We start from the raw sequence: 22,896 nt of genomic DNA, 5'->3' as shown, positions 1-22,896 counted from the left end.
AAGATGTCTCAAGAGGCTAGAAAGACACAGCACAGTTTCCTGATTTCATTAGCACAAAATTATATATATACAGTTTTGTAACATGTAAGTTTAGTTCGTATTGAGGGTTGTACAGCTCTGCTATTGTCTACTTGAGGCAAAGTGTAGTAATATGATAACGTGTCGATGTATGAAGCTTACTCACGGCTGGTAAGGCACGCAACTGCACACTATGGATGCTCTCTGGCTTCTCTCTTTCGGCCCCTTCTGTCAACAAAGAAATGTCTCCTCCTTTTAGTAGGTGGTCTTTTCTGTCGCCGCCTTATGGTACTTCCTCATTGGTTGGTGACTAATGACAACGTCCATTATACCACCCTTTTGGGCGGTAATTAATTTCATCACCTCCTCTGCTGGGCATGATTAATGACGTTGCTGGAGGTGTCTGGGTTCCGCTGGCAGGTTAAGGGTTACTCAGGAGCTTTATCGTAGAGCAGCTTGTTTGGGTTATTGTTGCCAGTACAACAAACACATCCGTTGCTTAATGCCACTCTCTTATTCTTTTACTTTCTCTTATTCTTTCCTCTCTTTTTATATCTACCCTATTTTCCCTACACTAATATTACGTCACTCGGCCACCACCATACGTTGTCCTCAATGTTTTAATAACTATACGCAATAACAATGGACATAATAATAACTAAATTGGCAATAATTAGTAATAATGGACACAATTCTAAAAAAAATGGTGGAGAAAAAATAAGCATACCAAATTATTATAAATTATCAGGTAAAAAATAATGTTAACTTTAATTATCAATCATGGTTCACTCCTTTTAATTTCTGCCAGTATCCCTTTTATTTTGTTTATGATTATTTACCTTATTAGTATGATAAACAAAGTAGCAGCTACTACTATTACCACTAGATTTACTAATAAAACTGGGCATACATTTTCCTTGTAGTAAAGTATGTAGTCATCAACATAGTTCAAGTTTTCAAGTTTCTTTAATTCTAATGGAGACAGTTTGAATTCTTTTATTTTATATGAGTAATTTTCATATGGCACGTTTGTTGAATTTATGTCGTAAAAACATTAGGTCATAATACAAATGGTTGGTTATTATCAGTTGACATGATTTTGTAAAAGATTTATCATTTTCAAACCTTATTTCTGTTGTTACATCATTATGTTTAATTTTAGCTGCAACAGTATTTAGTGAAAATAAAAAAATTTCTTGATCAATTATCAGTGCTTCAAAAGTTTTATCATAGTCTGTGATTTCATACAATCAACTTACCTGTCAGATATATACATAGCTAAGACTCCGTCGTCCCCGACAGAAATTCAAATTTCGCGCCACTCGCTACAGGTAGGTCAGGTGATCTACCGGCCTGCCCTGGGCGGCAGGACTAGGAACCATTCCCGTTTTCTATTCATATATTTGCATGCCTCCCGCTAGACTTACGGGCAAGAGAGGTATTTGGTACCAGACTGGGGAGAATATGGGGCTCACTCTCCCAGCTTCGGCTGAAGCTGACTTTTCCAGTCTGGTAGATGTATCCAGGAGACATAGCCTTCATACTGCGAAGATAACTTGGGGTCTTTCAGAGTTGGATCATCTCCTCAAGGGACTTTTTCACATTTTAGAAGTCTTCAACTTCCTAGATTGGTCCCTTGGGGTGATGTCCAAGAAGGCTCATGCCTCGGAAGGACTCGATCCGGACGTACTCCTTGCAATTTTGTCCTGTATTGACAAGGCGGTACAGGATGGCTCAGGGGAAGTTTCTTCCTTATTTGGAGCAGGTCTCTTGAAGAAGAGATCTGTTTTTAGCGCTTTCTTGACAAAAGCGGTATCCCATTCGCAAAGGGCAGCCTTGTTATTCGCTCCCAAGGCCGAATTTTTGTTCCCTTCGCAGTTGGTGAGGGACATTTCCCGTTCTCTGACGGAGAAAGCAACACAGGATCTTCTCCTGCAATCATGCCAGGAAGAAGAGACCAGTGATGGTGGGAGACAAGAAAGGTGTTTTCTTCTATGCTGTTCGGCCCTTTCGAGGAGGCCCTCCCGCTAGAGTTACCGCTAAAAGAAAAGCGACTGAGAAGAGAGGTAGAGCCTCTTTCCGTCCCTTTAAAAGGGGAAAGTGAAGTGGCGCTCCTCCAAACACCAGTAGGTGCCAGGCTCCGGGGATTTGCGGAAGCCTGGACTCTCATAGATACAGACGCTTGGTCTATGTCTGTTCTACAGAAGGGATACCTCATTCCTTTCCTGGACAATCCTCCCCTGACGTCAACTCCGCGGGAATTGTCCGCCAATTACAAGGACCCTGTGTTGAAAGATACTCTTCAACAAATGGTGGATCAGATGTGGGACAAGAGAGCTATAGAGCTAGTGCTGGATCAAAGCTCCCCAGGGTTTTACAATCTCTTTTCTTGGTTGCGAAAGCCTCGGGGGGGCTGGAGACCAGTTTCTGGATGTCAGCGCTCTGAACAAGTTTGTTCAGAAACAGAAGTTCTCCATGGAGACCTCTGCATCAGTCCTTGCGGCTCTTCGCCAAGGGGATTGGATGGTGTCTCTGGATCTCCAGGATGCCTATTTTCACGTCCCGATCCATCCTTCGTCGAAGAAGTACCTCCGTTTCATGACGGGGGGAAGGATCTTCCAATTCAGAGCCTTGTGTTTCGGCCTGTCTACGGCGCCTCAAGGTTTTTCACGAGCCTTATGAAAAATGTGGCGAGATGGCTTCACCTGAAAGGAATCAGTATATCTCTATACCTAGACGACTGGGCTCATCAGAGCAAAGTCAGAGAAACAGTGTTTGGAGGACCTGACTGTGACACTAACCTGATAAAGACCTTAGGATTACTCGTGAACCTCGAGAAGTCCCAACTGATCCCCAGCCAGAACTTGGTCTATCTGGGGATTCGGATGGATCTCGGGGTTTTCGAGTATTTCCTTCTCAAGAGAGACTAACGAGAGGTTTAGAGAAAGTCTCTCTCTTCCTAAGGAAGGAACGTACTTCGGCGAGGGGAATGGTTGAGCCTATTAGGGACTCTTTCCTTGCTCGAACAGTTCTTTCCTCTAGGAAGACTTCATCTCCGTCCGCTTCAGTTCTTCCTCAGAAGATCGTGGAACATGAAGACAGGCTTCTCTCGGACAGTTTTCCCATTCCAGTTCTGATGAAACGCCATTTAGAATGGTGGTTACTCCCACTGAAGGAAAACAAGGGTACTTCCCTAGAAACGCAGAACCCAAACCTTGTATTGTTTTCCGACGCGTCGGAAAAGGTTGGGGAGCAACCTTGGGAAAGAGAGAGGTGTCAGGCACTTGGAATGACTTCTTCAAGTGTCCTGGCACATAAACTGCAAAGAGCTGTTTGCTGTACACCTAGCCCTAAAGAGCTTCGAACCTTTAGTGAGGAACAAAGATAGTCCAAGTGAATGCGGACAATACAACCGCCCTTGCATACATTCGAAAGCAAGGAGGTACTCACTCGTATGCCCTTTACGAGCTCGCAAGAGACCTGCTGTTGTGGACATCTCAAAGGAACATCTCTCTTTGACGAGGTTTGTTCAAGGAGTTTAAGGAACGTGAGAGCAGACAGGCTGAGCAGGAGGAACCAGGTCCTTCATACCGAATGGACCCACTCCACTCAGAAGTTTTGTCGGAATCTCTGGTCTCTTTGGGGGACTCCTCATATCGACCTCTTTTCCACGTTGCCTCTCAAAAAGACTGAAGTCTTTTGTTCAGTAGTAGAAGACCCCAGAGCTCTAACAGTAGACGCCTTCCTGCTAGATTGGTCTCATGTAGACGTTTATGCATTTCCCCCATTCAAGATTATGGGGCAACGTGCTCAGGAAGTTTGTGACTTCAAAGGGGACAAAAAATGACCCTGATAGCCCCCTTTTGGCCAGCTCAAGAGTGGTTCCCAGAGGTGCTGGAGTGGATGGTAGACTTCCCCCATATCCCTTCCACAAAGGAAGGATCTTCTCAGACAACCACACTTCGAGAGGTTTCATCAAAACCTCCCCACTCTCGATCTGACTGCCTTTCGACTATCGAAAGACTTGTCAGAGCGAGAGGCTTTTCTAGCAAAGCAGCAAGCTCGATCGCTAGAGCCCGGAGAACTTCCACTATCCGTGTTTACCAATCGAAGTGGAAGTTTTTAGAAGGTGGTGTAAGTCGAAGAAGTTGTCCTCCTCCAGTACCTCTGTAACAGAAATCGCTGATTTTCTGTTATTTTTGAGAGAAGAATCGCGTCTCTCCGTAGCCACGATAAAGGGCTATAGGAGTATGCTTTCGGCCGTCTTTAGAAAGAGGCCTAGATTTTGGGAAACGATAAAGATCTATATGATCTGATTAGATCTTTTGAGACCAAGAAGTCTAAGATTACTTCTCCCCCTAACTGGAATCTCGACGTGGTCTTAAGTTCTTGTCCTCAGCGAGATTTGAACCCCTGCATTTGGCCTCGTTTTGTGACATAACGAGAAAATGTTTGTTTCTTTTGTCACTGGCGACGGCGAAAAGAGTTAGTGAGCTGCACGCCCTTAGTGATAAAGTGGGTTTCAATCTAGATTCAGCCATCTGTTCCTTCAAAGAATTATTCTTGGCGAAGAATGAAAATCCTTCGAATCCCTGGCCGAGAAACTTCTTCGAAGTAAAAGGCTTATCGGGTCTCGTCGGCAGGGAACCGGAGAGGTCTCTTTGCCCAGTAAGGCTTTAAAGTTTTACATACAGAAAAAGAACAGTTGGGAGGTTCTAGACAAGGTCTTTGTGCTCGGTGAAGGATCCATCAAGACCTATGTCTAAGAATGCTTTAGCCTTTTTTGTCAGGAACGTCATTACGGACGCTCATAAGGCTTGCACGGATGATTCTTTCAAACTCCTGAGAGTAAGAGCTCATGAAGTGAGAGCAGTGGCTACGTCTCTCTCTTTTCAGAGAAATATGTCATCTGAAGAATATCTTGGAAGCGACATATTGGAGATGTAATTCTGTGTTTGCTTCTCACTATTTGAAGGACGTTCGTGTGACCTATGAAAAATTTTTTTCTTTAGGTCCTTTCGTGTCTGCGGGCACGATCCTGGGTACAGGAGCTAACACCAATCCTTAATTAATACATAAGTCTAATAGATATGTTCTGGACTTTCTGCTGAACAAGTGCAGATGCCGCACAGGCGGCCAGTCACTTTCGTTCAGTAAGGAACTCTTGTGATATCTTTTATTAGATGAGTATCCATAAATTTTTTTTGGGGGGAAAAATTATTGTGTGTGTGTGCAATTTGGTTGAGTTATGGTTGTTGCGAAGAGTTTGGGGATAACTCGGAGCAATTTTTAATACTAACATGGTGGTTAGGATCAGGTGGTCGGGATTGGTGTGTGCTCCTTAATAAGGTGTGTTGTCATATAAGTGGATCAGCACCCATTGACAAAGTCCTTTCAGGCTCTGCCGAGTAAGTGGATAAGACCCCTTCGGCAGACCCACAAGAATTCTTGGCCATAGATCACATATCTCGCTAAAGTTTCTTGAGGTGATGCAGGACTACGGGGCAAACACACGAAGTCTACCACCTATCAGGTAGGAAACCAAGGTTTTTATTTATACCTACAACATATGTTGTTTACCTGTCTATTCCAGAAGTAGCTGTCTACCCTCCACCGAAGGGTGCCAATCAGCTATGTATATATCTGACAGGTAAGTTGATTGTATGAAAATGATATTGTTATAATACAATAAAGTTTCATACATACTTACCTGGCAGATATATACGGATAGGGCCCACTCAGCCTCCCTGCAAGGAGACAGGGGGAAGAGAAAATATATGAGTAGAAAACGGGAATGGTTCTTAGTCCTGCCGCCAGGGCAGGCCAGGTAGATCACCTGACCTACCTGTAGCGAGTGGCGCGAAATTTGAATTTCTGTCGGGGACGACGGAGTCTTAGCTATGTATATATCTGCCAGGTAAGTATGTATGAAACTTTATTGTATTATAACAATATCATTTTTACGTACACCATTTCCTTGATTTAGATTAATCAACATTTCTTAGATACATGGATATGAATCTGTATTTTCATACAGACTATCAGTTACATATAAATTCCTATGGTTTTAATAAAATGCACTCATTAAATTGTTTATCAGTGAAGAATGACAATAGGTGAGTGTGCTCTTCTAATGCAAAATGTTTGATATCACCTTTTTTAATGATTAAATGATTATTTGATTGTTAATTATCATAGGAAATGGGTGCAAAGTGACTAATGCATTTGTGATCCCAGTATTCAAAGGCACAATTAAAATAATTTTATCATAAAGCACTTTGGCACTTATTAGATTGTAATACATGGATACATCTTTCACAAGTGTTTTAAAATGTTTCTCTACTTCACAAAATTTAATGTCTTCTAACTCTTTAGGAGTGATTAATATTGGGCTCAAAATACCTTTATAAGCTAGCAGACTGGCATTTAATGTGTTCTTATGTTCTTGCAATATCAAATGACTTTCTAGTTCAAATGTATTTAAAAACTGTATGTTTTCCAGTTTGTTTAGTTCTTATGTTACATTCTGATTGACTTGATTTATAAAAATTTTCAGTTTTTCTATTTGTTTGGCATTCTGATTGTGTGAGGTAATCACTTCATTTATCACTGTGCCTCTTTCTGCTTCCCAGTTTTCGAATCTATTCTTTCTTTTTCATGTTCTTCATTTCCTTCTGTGGCAACTCCAAATAATGTGTTCAAAGCAATTCCAATGAAGGGTAAGAGGGTTCTCTTTGACCTCTTATTTACTGTATTTTCTGTGTTTAATTTTTCTGTATTATTGACTTTATATCTGTGTGGAGTTTCCTTAGTGTTTTATGCCTATATTTTCAGTCCAACAACAATCTAACTTTTTTTTTTACATGTTTATACATATCTAACTGTCTGTTTCGGAGATTATGTCCCTTATTGACCACAATTTTTTTTATACTCTACAACTTTCTCCTGTCTTATGTTATTTATAAATTCAGTGGACCACAGGTCTGCCTTTACAACTTTTATGTATATGATTCCAGTGGGCTACTTTTTCCTAAATTTAAATCACTTTCATTAATTACTCTATATTTGTTTAATTTCAATAATTCTACATTTCTATATGGTCCAGTGAACTTAGGAGAAACTTTACATTTGGCCATTCCTGAATGTGATTCGGTACATATTTGAGTAGGTACCTACTGTAACGTCTGGTTTGATGGCCTTTTTATTATAATATTTGACAGCTGTCTCATGGACCTCTTTTAGGCCCTTGTTTTCATGATTGTCTTGTAAGTATGTCTTATTTTCCATGCGACATCATCATATTTCTAAATAAAGTACATCTGGGTGGTGTTGCATCATCTAATAATGTGTTAGGCATTCTCTTTTGATAACCGTATAGCAAATAATGTGGAGATTCTCCTATTGTCATTTGCAGTATTATTGAACGTGAATTGTACGTCTTTTAGTAATAAGTCCCAATCTTCTGTCTTTGGACTCACTAAAGTTTTCAGGATATCCCTTATTTTACAATTAGGTAGTTCATTCTACTGTTCCATTAGAACTTTATTTATAAGTGGTTATTTGACATTTATTTATTTCATAAAATTCACATATTTTCTTTAAAAGATCACTAGTAAATTCAGCATCATTATCAGAAAGAAGAACTTGTGGGCATGAATGTCTTGTGATAATTCTAGATTTAAGAGCTTCTGCCACTGTAGCTGTATCTCTCTTTCTTACTGGTATTATTTCTATATACGTATCCTATTAGATATTCTAAGAAGACTAATATTTGCTTATTTTTTCTAATAGTATTGGGAAATGGACCTAAAAGTCCATAGTTACTACTTGGAATGGATTTAATTCTGATGGATATTTTTCAAGTGGAGCTTTTAAGATTTATGTTACCCTTTTGTTGATTACAAATTATACAGTTTTGTACAAATTACTTGGCATCTTCACTACAATTTGGCCAAAAATAATTTCTGGTTATGATTCTTGTTGTCTTTTTTTTAATTCCTGTATGTCCTGCTAATTTATATGAGTGCGTTAGTTCTAAAACTTCTCTGGCTAGTGTTTGTGGGATGTATAGTCTGGGAACAACCATTTTTCTCTGTCAGCCTTTTACAACAATCCATTTATTAATTGAAAATCAGGTTTTAAGGATTCATCTAGTAATAGCTGTCCTAATATTTGTCTGATTTTTGCCTCTCTTTTTTGTTGTATTTTTACTCTTTCTGAATGTAAATCTACTACTTGACAACTTAAACAAAAGGTATTAGTTATAAATGCATTTTTCTGTTTCTTCTTGAGATCTGGATAATGCATCTGCCGAGGTGTTAAATTTTCCTGGAATATATCTGAATCTTGGGCAAATTCTAATATGTACACTAATGAACCATCTATTGAATTTCATGTTATTGGTGAAAGCTTTCTTTTTAAACTAGTCACAAATGGGTTTGTGATCAGTAAGCACATTAACTTTGACCCATAAGTATATGTTAACTTTATTACCCATAAGTATACGTTGACTTTATGACCCGTAAGTATATGTCTAAACTTCCTTAAACCCCGATATAAAGCTAAACGCTCTCTTTCTGTGGTACTATAATGTCTTTGCTTGATTTAAAACTCTACTAGCATAATATACAGCCCTCATCCTAGTTTTGGCCTTTTGTAACAATACAGCTCCTAGCCCTGTACTCGAGGCATCACAAGCTAAATAAAAATCTTTTGAAAAATCTGAGTAGAACAAAACAGTTCCTGGTGGTCATTTTACTCTTTAATGATTGAAAAGCTGTTTCTTGTTCATCCTTTTATCCATATTTAACATACTTTTTGGATAGTTCTGTCAAAGGTTTGGCCTTAGTAGCAAAACCTTTTATAAAAGAAAAAGACCTATAATAACCTACCATACCTAGAAACCTTAATGCTTTCAAGTTAGTGGGAGCTGGGTAATAATCAATTATTGCCTTTATTTTACTGGCCTGCATGCACAGTCCATCTTCACTAATTACATGACCCAAGTATTCTAATGATTTCATCAGGAATTGAAATTTCATTATTTTTATTTTTAATCCTGCAATTCTTAATGACTCTAGGATCATTTCTAATGTTCTGAGGTGGCTGTCTAAGTCTTTGCTAAAAATGATAACATCTTCCAAGTACACTGCAACGTTTTCTATATCTACTAGATTTGTAACATTAATCTGACAAATGTTAATGGGGCTGATGTGAGTCCAAGTGGCATTACTTCAAACTGTAAATATTTTTTATGTGTGCTGGAGGCTGTGAATTGTTTTGATTCTTCATTGAGAGGTACTTGCCAATATCCACCAGGCAAATATAAGGAAGAAAATATTTTGGCCCCTCCTAATTGAGCTAACATATACTGCCATCGGCATTCGACGTGGAACTGTTTTAGAATTGACTTTTGATAACACTGACCTGCGCTGCTTTCAAGGTCTTAACATATAATAGCTGATTTTAGGCCAGATTTTTACACTGAATTAAAAAATCATGCTCATTTTACTCAGTTAGATGAAGTTACTGAAATATTAGAACATTAGAAATATCCTAAATTCCAATCTATTTGTAGGTGAATGAAACAGTATTGAAAATATTACTGATTTATTCACAGAAGGCTTAAAAAATATTTTGAATAGATAGCAAGAAGAGTAGTATAATGAACTAAGGAAGCTACTCATGGATGAATGGTCCTTTCAGGGACTTCCATTTGTGCTGAGCAGACTCCACATCCCTCTTCAGGCACCAGCAGTAGTTGGCCAGAAAGTTGTCATTCCATCGGCCTTGATAGCGTTCCTCCATAACACTGATATCTTGGTGAAAGTGCTTACCCTGTTCTTGACTGAAGTCTCCACAATTCTCTGGAAAATAGTCCAGATGAGGCCGGAGGAAGTGCATTTTCACTAACATGCATACACCAAGTTGGCAGAAATTCTCCATTAACTCATCAACCACCTTCTGATACTGGGAACTTCTGTGGTTGCCAAGGAAGTTTGCAATGACTGACTTAGGGGACAATCAGACAGAGAGTTCAGCAGGATTCAGTGCATCATCAAAACTAGCATCCTGGATGAGTTCCCTTATTTGAGGACCATCAAATACACCTGTCTTAAGTTTCTCCATGCTTTTTTGTTGAAACTTCTGATGGAGGGAAGCAAATCCTCTACCTTCCCTGTCCAATACCTTTACAGAGTTCTTCATGAGACAAGTTTGATGTGGAGGGGTGGAAGCAATATCTTGCTCGGTTCAACCAGAGGGTCGGACAGAAGGTTGTGTGACACAGGTTTTGATCCTTTTCTTGATGGCTACTCTTGTCGGACATAATGACGGTCATAAGCACGGAAAGCATGGATACTTTGTGTAACCACCTTGACGTTCTAGAATGAGTCCAACAACTTTAAGATCTCCATAGATCAACCATTTATGTTCCTGGTAGTTCAGAGCAGACAACAGACGTCCCATGCTTTTGTGGGATTCTTTCATTTCAACTGAGTGCCCAACAGGGATTGATGAAAACGTATTTCTGTTATTCAGAAGAACTGCCATGAGACTTCTATTAGATAAGTCAATGAAAAGTCTACATTCCATAGCATCATACTTCAGACCAAGTAATTCAATCAGGTCAGCAATATTGTTACAGTAGACCAGTGAAGATGCTTCATCAAATGTGAAGAATTTTCTAAAACCTCTCTCACAGTCCTGATACCAATAGAATGTTGTTCCTGGTGCCAGTAAATGTTTCCCTGAAGACGAGAACCCAGTAGCGTGGCAGATTCCTTGGAAAGGTTCAGGTTTTGTGTCAGGTCATTGAGTTCGGCTTTGGTTAAAGGCTCCGGTTGGTTGTCCTCTTCTGGCCTGTATGCACTATACTCAGCTGTATCAGTCATGTCACAAGATTCCATGGTGACATTTGGTTCAGGAGCAGAAGGAACATCAGGGTTGAACATGGTGCTTGTTCTTGCAATTTATGCCTTGTAGATTTGTCATGCAAAAGTAGCAGTTGGTAACGTGGTCTTTCCCTTCCCTCCACACCATTAGGACACCAAATGGCATTCACTTCCTTTTCTTGTTCCTCCAATCCCGCAAGTTCTCTACACGTTACCCCTATTTTCAAGTATACATCCATTTTCTCTTATACCTTAAACTATCATCCTACACAGATTATACCTTAAACTATTATCTAAAATGTAGCGAATTTTTCGCGTTTTACTTTAATTAGTTCTTGCCCTGGTGTTCTGGGCGATGACAAGGTCTGAAGGACTTGGCTACTACTACTCAGGGGAGGGTTTGAGAAGACAAGGTTCACAATTTTTACAAGATTTTATTACAAAAATAGAATAATTTGGATACATAAACATTTCTCCACTCATTACATGTTAACAATCCAAAAGAGACATGAAGTGACATCAAGATCAAATAACTAGCAAAGTAATTTGGCACATGACCATTGTAAAACGCTATGTCCATGAGGCGGACAAACAGGCCATTAATAAAAAAATCTGTTAGCAAAACACACACAATTTAATTACCCATGAAGCAATGATTAATATAAAGCCAAAACACATGACATAACTGTGATGGTAATTGCTTCATAGCAAATAAAGATAAAGGAAAGGAAAACGCATCTTCGAGAAGTTCTGCAACAAGGAGGCATTTGCGCCCTTGTTGGAGGCGCCTGTTCTCGCGGTTGTTCTGGAATCGTCGGGCGTGTTGTGGAGCGCAACACGCACCTAAGTGGCGGGAGAAACGCAGTGATATGTGATGCATATTCCGTCAAGAGTCTTCTAAGAAGTTCTAGTAGTCTCGGGAGCCTGTGACGTTCGCCGTAGGCTCCGCCCCCTGAGTGCTGTATAAATACGACGGTCGAAGTAGGAGAAAGCAGAGATCGTGAGAGAGAGAAATCACCAGTTAGTCACAGAGAGATATCCTCAGTAAGAGCCATATCAGTGAGAAATCAGCAACAGCAGAGATCATCCGAGAGAGATGAGAGAAAAAGGGACCGACGAAGGATCAGAAGAAAAGTTGCTTGACTTTCAAGTATCGAGAGTAGACTTTATTTTTTGCAATACGGAGTCAAGAGGACGTCTGCAACCGCCATTCTCCTTTTGTGAAGCCATCACTTCGAGTCTCTAAACTAAGCAGCAAGTATTTGAATTACCTCAATGTTCCCCCAGTTCATGCAGTATAAGATTTTGACTTTTTATGTAAATAGGAGATACCATTCTGCATTTACATTTGTTAGTAAGCTTGTAAATAAACCTTTGTTGTGTTAGTGTTTCTTTCTATATTCGTAACCCCAGTTTCAACTGTTGGTGTTGAAATATTTTTTATTTATTTATTTCATATTGAACCTGAAGCACACCTCTCTCAGAGGCCGTAACAATAACACTACGGCTGTTGGGGATGACCCACAATCAACTTACACTATCTCATAGTATGGCAACGACACTATCTGGAGAGGAGAAGGGAAACAGTCTTACCTGAACATGCTCGCACCTTGGAAAAGAATGACGGTTTCTCCTCGAGTTAGTCTTAACTACAGCTTGGTGACGCCAGTGCGCAACATTCTAGAACTATATCAGAATCTGGTTCATTACGTCTTATTTTTCCCCGCAAATTATAATTTATGTTCTTGTACAAAAGGGTAGAATTTAGAGCAAAGTTTCATTTCAGATAAGCTAAATTTTGCCACCTTGAACGAGTCCATCCTACGGGCATGATTTCGCTTGGCGCATTTCGTTTTTCTGCATATACAGGCAGTCCCCGGGTTACGACGGGGGTTCCGTTCTTGAGGCGCGTCGTAAGCTGAAAATCGTCGTAAGCCGGAACGACACTTGGAAATATGCCTTAAACTAATAACAAGTTAAAGAGACCTTACCTGTGTGACATGCAAGTATTGCATGATGTGTAGTGTGGTTATTTCAATGCCAAAGGAGGATGGTTCTTGAAGGTATATATTCTTTATTATACTCTTGTGACACTATAAAGCACAATCTTGAAGTGTTACCAAGTCCTTAGTTGACTTTAATATACGTACACTAATACACTTAATCCTTAGGTTAGATTATACACTATACACTATTACACTGTACTAATCCTTTGGTAGTACATCCTGGAGTACACTAAAATCCCAGTCTGGTAGCTCTGGAAGGTAAAAGTATAACACAATTAGTACAAAATACTACACAAAGTCCTGAATGCAATATGTAAATTATAGATATCAAGAGTAAAAGAGTTAATGTATGTTAATTAATTCCTTACTTTTAGTTTATAATTCCTTACTTTGAGTTATATCAAGAGTAAAAAAGTTAATGTATGTGAATTAATTCCTTACTTTTAGTTTAAAGTTGTCGTGCTATGTAACCCTGGATGGACAAAGTCTTGTGTGGCCCCATAGCCTACATCATTCAGGGGGTTCTGGAATGTACAAAAAATAATTATGTCAGTAAGTACTCTATGCATAGTAAGTTACATACAGTAATATGCACCATACAGTGGTTTAATATCACATATATAACATGTATAAAACTTAGTTAATGTATGTTAATTAATTCCTTACTTTTAGTTTAAAGTTGTCGTGCTATGTAACCCTGGATGCACAAAGTCTTATGTGGCCCCATAGCCTACATCATTCAGGGGGTTCTGGAATGTACAAAAAATAATTTTGTCAGTAAGTACTCTATGCATAGTAAGTTACATACAGTAATATGCACCATACAGTGGTTTAATATCAACTGGTATGCATGTTGTAAATGATTGGTCTACACCCCCTGTTCAGCAGGGAGTGTACGTAATTCCATGAGGGACCTTGATCACTTATCCCATGTGAGAGATCTTGGTCACTTTTTTTAGTATAAAACTTACTTAATGTATGTTAATTACTACTATGTATAATTCCTTACCTTTAGTACTGTAGTAGTTTACAGTTGTCGTGCTATGTTATGTAGTAACCCTGGACAAAGTTTTATGTGGCCCCATAGCCTGCATCATGGAGGGGGTCCTGGGTTTCTGGAATGTACCAAAAAAGTATCAAAGTTAAGTCATGTATGTATGTTTAGTAAGTTACATACAGTAACCATACGTACAGTGGTTTATAACATGTATACAATGTACATAATCAAACTTGGTTGGAAATTCCTGTAAAAAAAAGTTATGTACGTATGTAATACTGTATGTAAAAACCTTACTGTTCATACTTTGTTACACTACATGTTACATTTGATATGTATACTTTCCTGAAGGGTTTTTTCCATCCAAAAATGGTGCTTCTACTTGTAGTTATCCCTTGATGACACTTGTAATTTGTTAGTAACAACCTGGAGTTGTGTGAAAAATGTTGGTTCTGGAAGGAAAAAGTAACAAAATTAGTGTACAAAATATACACTACAGAAAGTCGTGAATGCAATATGTTAATTACTGTAGATATATCAAGAGTACTAAAAGAGTTAATGTATGTTAATTAATTCCTTACTTTTAGTTTAAAGTTGTCGTGCTATGTAACCCTGGATGGACAAAGTCTTATGTGGCCCCATAGCCTACATCATTCAGGGGACTCTGGAATGTACAAAAAATAATTTTGTCAGTAAGTCCTCTATGCAGAGTAAGTTACATACAGTAATATGCACCATACAGTGGTTTAATATCACATATAACATGTAGTATAAAACTTAATTTAGAAATTCCTTACATAACTTACCAACTTTTAGTGAGTCTCAAAGCTGTTACCTAGGTTGTGGGAGATGGAGGTGGAGGTGTAGAGCATTCATGATAAGGATGCATTCCAAACCTAACTTCAGTGTGCTTTATCACAGATAACAGGCTAGGATGATGGGCAGTCTGGAATGAAGAATTAATATTAAAGGACAATATGTAACCACTTAGGTGTACAAAATTTATTGTACGTATGCAAACATTAAACACAACTGAGAATTCCTTACCTTCAGCAAAATGAAGACATGTAGGCTATGTAGAGGTCTGGTTTATGTAAGTCATAGGTGCATGCCAGTCTGGAATGATAATGTACATATGATTATAGTATGTATGTTATAGACATAACATGGTTATTACATATGTAATAATAAAACATTAATAAAAAAAATGTCCTTACCAAATTCTAGTGGTTGGCTTGCTTACTGGGATGGGCATATGGTAGATGAGTGGGTGGCTGGGCTATGGAGTGGGATGGGCAGGTGCTTGGGAGTCTGGAATGATAAAAAATATATAAAATGACTACTGTAACTACTGCACATGTTATTACTGTTTGACATATGTAGTGTGTAATACGTATGTACAATAGTATAAAAAATGAAGAATTCTTTTACCTGAAGGAGTTGAAGAGGTGATACTACTCGTATCAACTGATTTGGGCTCTGGAGAGGTGATACTACTCGTATCAACTGATTTGGGCTCTGATGAGGGAACATCTAGATCTGGAAAGAATGATAGGGTACATAAATATAAGGTGGATGTAACTGTAGCATATGTACACTTTTAATAAAATTTCTATTAGCAATTTATAAAACATTTTATACAAATTTGTTAAGGATTCCTTACCTGATGAATAGGGCGAGGCATCAAAACCATGGAAAGGCTCAGGGTCATCTGGGTCGCTGTCACTATCAAAGGGGTCTGAAATGAAAAAAAAAAATAATAAGGCTATGCAACATCAAACACATTGTACCACTATGTAAGTTAGTGTACGTATGTATGTAGGGTGTAAACAATTTCCAACATGAAAATGAGAAAAATGAAATTGCTTACCTGATTGTAGTAGTACAGGTGGACGGGCTGCTACAGAGGGTCCAGGTACAGGGGGATCTGGAACTGTCACAGGTAGTACAGGGAGATCTGGAACTGTCACAGGTAGTACAGGGAGATCTGGAATTTTATATGTACACTATGTAAACACATAAATTAGTAAAACAGTTCAGAATTCCTTACCAGGACTAGGAGTGGGAGGTGGTGGTACTGGAGACTTGTGAAAGAAAGTGTCAAGCCTGGACTGCACACTTCTCTTCGTCTGCTTCTCCTTCAGGGTCTCCTTGTAGAAAGTTACTAAGTCTAACATTCCACGTTTTATTTTGTCAAACCTGGCAACGTTAGGGTCTTCTGCCTCAAAAGAAGCCAAGGCTCTCTCCAGATGAGTAAAACCCTCTGACAAGCCTTTCACAGTTAATGACCTGGCTTTTGGCTCTGGTGCCGCCTCCTCTTCCTCAATCATTTGCTGTTCAAGTTCAAGCAAGTCCTCTGCAGACAATTCCTCTCCATGGGATGCCAGCAGCTCTGTTACATCATCAGGTTCAAGATCTAGTTTCAGCCTCTTGCTTAGCCCTACGATCTTCTTCGTCACAGTCTCGACGTCTTCTGCCTGGTCAAAGCCTTCAAAACTGTGCACAAACTGTGGACACAGTTTCTTCCAGGCCCCATTTAAAGTGGTCGTCTTCACCTCGTCCCAAGCACTTGCAATATTTTTCACTGCATCAGCAATGTTGTAGCCCTTCCAGAATTGCTTCAGTGTCAACTCCTTGTTAGCTTCTATGGCCCTCAAAGCAAAACGCATGGTCCTTCTAAGGTAGTAAGCCTTGAAATTAGCTATTGCTCCCTGGTCCATTGGCTGTATCAGCGATGTGGTATTGGGTGGGAGGTACACCACCTTCACATTAGGGTGCATGTCGCTCAAATTTGAAGGGTGACCAGGGGCATTGTCCAGGACTAAGAGGGCCTTAAAAGGCAGACCCTTCGAAGTCAAATACCGTTCCACTGCTGGCACGAAATGGTCATTGAACCAATCTTCGAAGACCATCAAGGTAACCCAAGCCTTCTTATTTGATTTCCAAATCACAGGGAGTTGACTCTTGAAAATGCCCTTGAATGCCCTGGGATTCTCGGCCAAATACACCAGCAAGGGCTTCAGTTTCAAATCGCCACTTGCATTGGCCCCAAACAGCAAAGTCAGTCGCTCCTTTCCAGCTTTATGGCCAGGTGCTGACTTCTCCTCCTTGGAAAGGTACGTTCGATTTGGCATTCTTTTCCAAAATAATCCAGTCTCATCCACATTAAAGACTTGGTCAGCCGTGTAGCCACCATCCTTAATTATCTCGGCCAAACCACCAGGAAAACTACCTGCTGCTTCGCTATCAGCACTAGCAGCTTCACCTTGCAGCTTCACATTATGCAAATTTGCACGAGCCTTAAAACGGTTAAACCAACCTCTATTCGCGGAAAATTCACCACCAGCACTGCCTTCGCCAAACTTTTTCACTACTGCCTCATGCAGCGCTCTAGCCTTCTCCTGGATCACACTTAAGCTCACCAGAATACGACGCTGGTTCTGGTCGTCCAGCCAGATCATCAAGAGCTTCTCCATTTCAACAATGCTCTGGCTACGTTGCTTCTCGTTTATCACTCTTGACTTCATCGGTGCAGCATCCTTAACGTGCTTCAGAATACGTTCCTTGTCCTTCACAATGGCTACCACCGTGGTCCTGCTCCAGCCTAAAGAACGGCCTATTTCGGTGTTAGTTTCTCCCTTCTCCGAACGCTTCACCATGTCATTTTTTACCTCCATCATGATGACCTTCCTCTTCTTGGATGAACTATCATCGGAGGAAGTACTTTGGCGTTTAGGAGCCATTGTAAATTTGCGAAAATGGCAAGGAAAATCAACAACGTATTAGCACACAACCGACTGAACTTCAGGCAGGCACGCGATTGAATTGGCGTTGTTTGGTATTGTTACGCTTAGCGTCCTCAACCGTTCGAGGTCGTTGTTCGGTCAATTTACCATACAGTTTAATAGCGTTAATTAATTTATGCGCCTCCGCTCAAAAACTAGTTCTGCGTATGAGGTATCGTTAAAAAGCATAACAAAACGTCGTAGCCTTGGAATTTGCGTTGTAATCTAACCAGAAACATAGTTTTTTTAATTATGTACTGGAAACAAGCAATGATTTATTCATTATTTGCGCTTTTGGACTGTTTTAAACTGCGCATCCCAAGCTAGTGTATTCATTTGCATATGCGGCGTCACTAAAAAAATTCAAAAAATACGAAAAAAAAAGTGTCGAAAATCATCATAACCTCAAAATTTTTGTTGTAATGTAACCAAAAACATATTTTTATTATATACTGTGGTAAACTATAAAGGATTTTTATCATAACTCGGAGCGTCGGAAGCGTCAGGGTCGTAACCTCGGAACAAGCGTCGTAACCCAGGACGGATTTTCCATTGAATATTTAAGAAAAAGTGTCGTAACCTCGGAACGTCGTAAGCCGGAACCGTCGTAAGCCAGGGACCGCCTGTAATGTACATCGCTAAAAGTAAAAAAAATGTATTAAGACACCAATTTTCCTTAACAGGATTGATAGTCCTTCTCCGCCACACAGTGTCGTATATACTTGTTTAAATATGCATATACTAAAAGTTACATGGGTGCGTAGCTGAACTCATGATGACATTGTCTCTTCTTTGCTAAACTAACCTGAGGTTGCAGCAGGTTTGTCGCAAACAGGGGGATCCATCCCTTTTCGCGACATAAAACATTTGAATATATTTTCAAATTCATCTTAAAACATTACCCATAAAAATATGTTCTACAACTAAGTGTGAAAACTAGTATTCAAGTGACATCTATTTTCAAGTACATCCATTTTCTCTCATATAGTATTGAAGCAATCCCATTTTCTTTTTACAGTAATTGGGGTACACTGGAAAGTTAAATAGTACTGTATACAGCAATATCTTGATATGTAATGTGCATTGAAAAATAAATGTTTTATTGATAGTTTGCTGTGTTTACTTTAGGTATTTGAAAATTAGTAAATAATTTGTTATTATAAAAGATGTATTTAGTCATGAAAATACAGTAATTAGTGAAAAATTTCTTGAAAAAATATCCATGTCATATACCAAATTTTTTACGAATAATTCAGTGATAAGTTCCACACAAAAAAATCTGCAAATAATTGAAGCTGTGAATCCTTAACTGCAAATTGACGGAGGTTGACTGACTATTCCTGTTTATGTTGAAGCATGAAGGACATGAAGCATTGGCTTGTGTAAGAGTTTGGGCTCTCTGGAAACCAGAGAATTTGGGCAGACCTAGGAGCCAAAATAAAGCTGAGAAAGGGCTGCATACATGGAAAATTACTGCTTTGGTGGCCTTAGAGGTCATCTTCTCATTGACACAACCATGGGTTCTTGTAGGAAAAGGGGATATTGTTGAGTTACACAACAGGTGCAGATTCAAGTGTAGCCAATGATTTAAGCTGCTGTTTTGCAAGTGAAAATTTCTTTTGACATGTGTGCAGTTAATCACAAAAAATAGTTTTTCTTGTATTAGAACCTTTTTACAGAAATACCTTTTCTTCTCTACTTGCTGTATTCTATGACAAGCAGTTTTGTAGGAAATAATATATATTGACATTAATATATTCTGAGATGAAAAAATCTGTTCAGATGTAATTTTAAAAGCAGGTATGCCTGAGCTGTCTCTCACAATCCCCTGGTTGATAGTGGCATTGTTTTCATTTTCAGCTGAAACAGAAACAAACAAAAACACACTAAGCCACAGCCTCTGATTGGGTGTAAGTTTTCCTTGTCAAATCAGATCTATTCCTCTTCTTAAGATGATAAGGCTCATGTTTATTTAGATGAACTTGTCTGCAGTCATTACTGAACCTTTTACTGGCATTCCTCAGTTTACAATGGGGCTTCCATCCCTGGCGGCATGCCATGTGCTGAAAATCCCCGTAGCCCGAAGAACCATTATTATAGTAGGAATAAGTTGCACTTACAGTGCCGTTAGGAACACCATTATCACACCATAAGTCTGGGTAATGAAGTCGTAAAGTGGGTAATGGCGCTGTAAATCTACTTACAGCGCCAAAAACTCGGGTTTACGTAATGGTGCCCAGAGCATAACCTGGGGACTGCCTGTATAGAGAAGTTCAAGGGGAATTAGCGATTACCAGGTCTAAGCAGTTATCAGTAGTGTGTTTGGGCTCAGATTTGCTGTCTGCCAATTTCATTAACAAAACAGCAATTAATCTCTCAAAATACCCAGAATATAATTTTGTATAGTTTTTTTACTGTATGAAGATGATAACTGTAGCTAGTAGTCATAATTTGGTTGCCATCTTGACAAAGTGGCCATATTGGTTTTTGGTTTGGCTATCTTGATTTCTTTATGAGTGAACGAAAAAGTAACCATATGAAAAATCTAATGCTTATATCACCATCTGAATGATTTTACATTTTGCTTCTAAAAGAGAGGTAGGATGGTCAGAAAAATTTGGAGAAGGTGCACAGATGAAGACATTGATCAGACAGGAAGTCAGGACAACATTGCACTATTGCAATCTTATTGGTCATGTAACCATGTAAGGTGAAAATCTGATATCAAAATGACCAGACTCATTCCCACAGTGTTAGCTAGTGAAGGATATGTAAAATCTGTCTTGTAGTTTATGAATTACTATACTATACTTAAAATGTTTCAAGATTTCCCATTTCTTTGTTGTTTTTCAGAGTTGATCTGTAGGTGAGTAAAATAGTGATCTGTAGTTTATTAACAAAGTATTTTCATTTAAATTTTAAAAATTTTATATATATATTTATATATACGTATATTAATGATATATAATATATATATCTGATATGATATATATATATATAATATATATATATACATTTATTTATAATTATGTATATATATATATATATGATATATATATATATATAATTATAGTCTATATATATATATATATATATATATATATATATACATTTTTTTTTACAAGAAATCACTTAACATGTAGCTATGTTGATGCAACTTCCCTGGTATCAAAAGGTTATTAAGGGTTTATGAGGATTATAGTGATTTGTTTGGGTGTTGAACATTGTGAAAGTGTGTGACTCTTACACTGCTATTTTTGTTTCAGCATTGAGGGAGAATACATCCCTCTTGAAGGAGATGAAGTGACATACCGTTTGTGTCCAATTCCTCCCAAAAGGGAGAAGTGTCAAGCCACTCATGTTAAGATAATCAACTTTACACCTGAGGTTCATCATCGTTGGGACTGCTTACCAGAAGAGGAGCATCATTAAAGTTTTAATTTGAGGTTCATTAACTATGATAAGGTTTGGGGCTTGCTCTTTATAATAACAAGGCATTTAAGCTGATCAGAGAAATTGCATTTTCATTTCTTTGCATTTTTTGGTAAATTTGGTTATTCGACTGCAGATAATATATGTACCCTGATTAGATATTTTCCATGTCTCATTCGGGTATCCTTACTTACCATTTTTTTTTTTTATTAAGGAAGTGAACCTCCTTTATATAATTAATTTAGTGGATGGTTACTCTACTTATTGAATAATTTTTTCATTATATACATTTATACTGATTTACCTGTTAAGATGAATTTTTTCAAGTTTTGAACGTATAAGTTATCTGTAAAGATTATTACAGAAGAAACATTTCAGTTAACTCATAGTTCTGTATGTATGTATGTACTACTGTATTTGACTTGCAGTTAAGTACTAGAAATTCCAGTTTTAAGGAGTATTAAATAGCTATAGCTATGCAGGGCTATTGTCTAAATGTTGTTTTGAAGATTTTGATTCTTGTTCTACTGTACTGTGAGTTAGAGGTTAAGTGTTTCATTCTTTAGATGTGTATGTATGGATTTGTCTATACCTCACGTTTTTCATTTTCATTTTCATTACGATAATTTGGGATACATCCTCAAAGCGAGTCAAGTTTGGTGATGCACCGTTTTGGGTGAAGTCTCCCTTTTTATTCCTGCTTATTATTTCAGAAGTTTTCTCAGTCAGCCAAGCACACATTTAACTTCGCTCAATTGCCTAGTACTACTTTGTTGTTTTGGCTACAAGAACTTTAGATTCATTGGTTCCTTAAATTAGTTGGGTGGATTATTTTGGCTTCTTTTTGTTCTTTCTTTCTTTTTTTGAGTCTTAAGTTGCTTGAAGTTTATTTGCATATAGTTTTACATATAGTTTTCCTAGGGAAATTAAGGTGTTAAGTACTTATTTTCCTAATTAGAACATTTTAATTTTATTTTTAGTCATAAGAGTTAATTGATATCCTTAAGTGTGTGTTTCATATTACTAAAAATTACGGAGGTTCATTATAAGGATTATCTTAGATTATAAATACATAGATATTTCATTAATTAAGATATTTTAAATTTTTACTTTCGCTTTTTGTGGTGAGGATCTTTTGGTTTTTTGTAATGTAGTGATATAGATGCACTTGTGATCAGTGTAATTTGCACGTTTGATTATTCTCCTGTGAAAACTGGGAAATAGTATGTGAAACATTTGTCAATACTGCATTAGGTATTGGGCCTTGTTGTGTAGTAGTGTAGAGAATATTGTATGGGACAACTCATTTTTAGCCATACAGTCATCCTTAATATTCCTCAACATTCTGCAGAACTTTCGCATGTGATATCCGGGGAATGCAGATCCCGTAGCATTGCATTTGCTCAGCGTTAATGACATAAGAGTTGTGTTTTGATGCCTAATGAATTTGCATTCATTGTAAGCCTTAAGGAAATATAGTATTTACTCGATTTAATTTTCAACTGCTGATTGCATATATGACAGTTGGATATTTTCAGATTTGCTTATACTGTATTTAAATGATTGTCTTACTGTACATCATTTGAATATCCTTGGCATGGTATTTATAAAATTTTAGTGCAATATTTCAAGAAAACACTGATGGTATTATGTAGATGGTCACTGTATACGTATGATAATTTTCTGAATGCAGTATTCCATACCTGAAGCATAGTTTTTGTGGAATATGCAAGTCATTTTGAACTATGATAGGAAAGGGGTGAATA

The 22,896-nt window shown here is 38.2% G+C and overlaps 1 protein-coding gene and 1 long non-coding RNA gene across 2 annotated transcripts in view; one reads left to right on the top strand and one right to left on the bottom strand.

The window, feature by feature from the left end:
- LOC135201671 (cold shock domain-containing protein CG9705-like) overlaps positions 1 to 22,261 on the top strand; it is a 154,455-nt gene extending 132,194 nt beyond the window's left edge. The window contains exon 5 of the mRNA XM_064230789.1: positions 20,965 to 22,261. Coding sequence (XP_064086859.1) covers positions 20,965 to 21,130 — 166 coding nt within the window. The 3' untranslated portion in view covers positions 21,131 to 22,261. The remainder of the gene's footprint in view (positions 1 to 20,964) is intronic.
- Positions 13,684 to 14,846, bottom strand: LOC135201672 (uncharacterized). Its single transcript, XR_010311580.1, has 3 exons — positions 14,720 to 14,846; positions 14,495 to 14,577; positions 13,684 to 14,365 (listed from the first exon to the last, which is right to left on the bottom strand). It is a non-coding gene; the product is annotated as an uncharacterized LOC135201672 (long non-coding RNA).
- Positions 22,262 to 22,896: the final 635 nt, after the last annotated feature.

The sequence above is a fragment of the Macrobrachium nipponense genome, chromosome 28 (assembly GCF_015104395.2).
Source record: "Macrobrachium nipponense isolate FS-2020 chromosome 28, ASM1510439v2, whole genome shotgun sequence".
NCBI lineage: Eukaryota > Metazoa > Arthropoda > Malacostraca > Decapoda > Palaemonidae > Macrobrachium > Macrobrachium nipponense.
The sequence above is the reverse complement of the archived record's forward strand: the minus strand, read 5'-3'. Positions and strand labels throughout refer to the sequence as shown.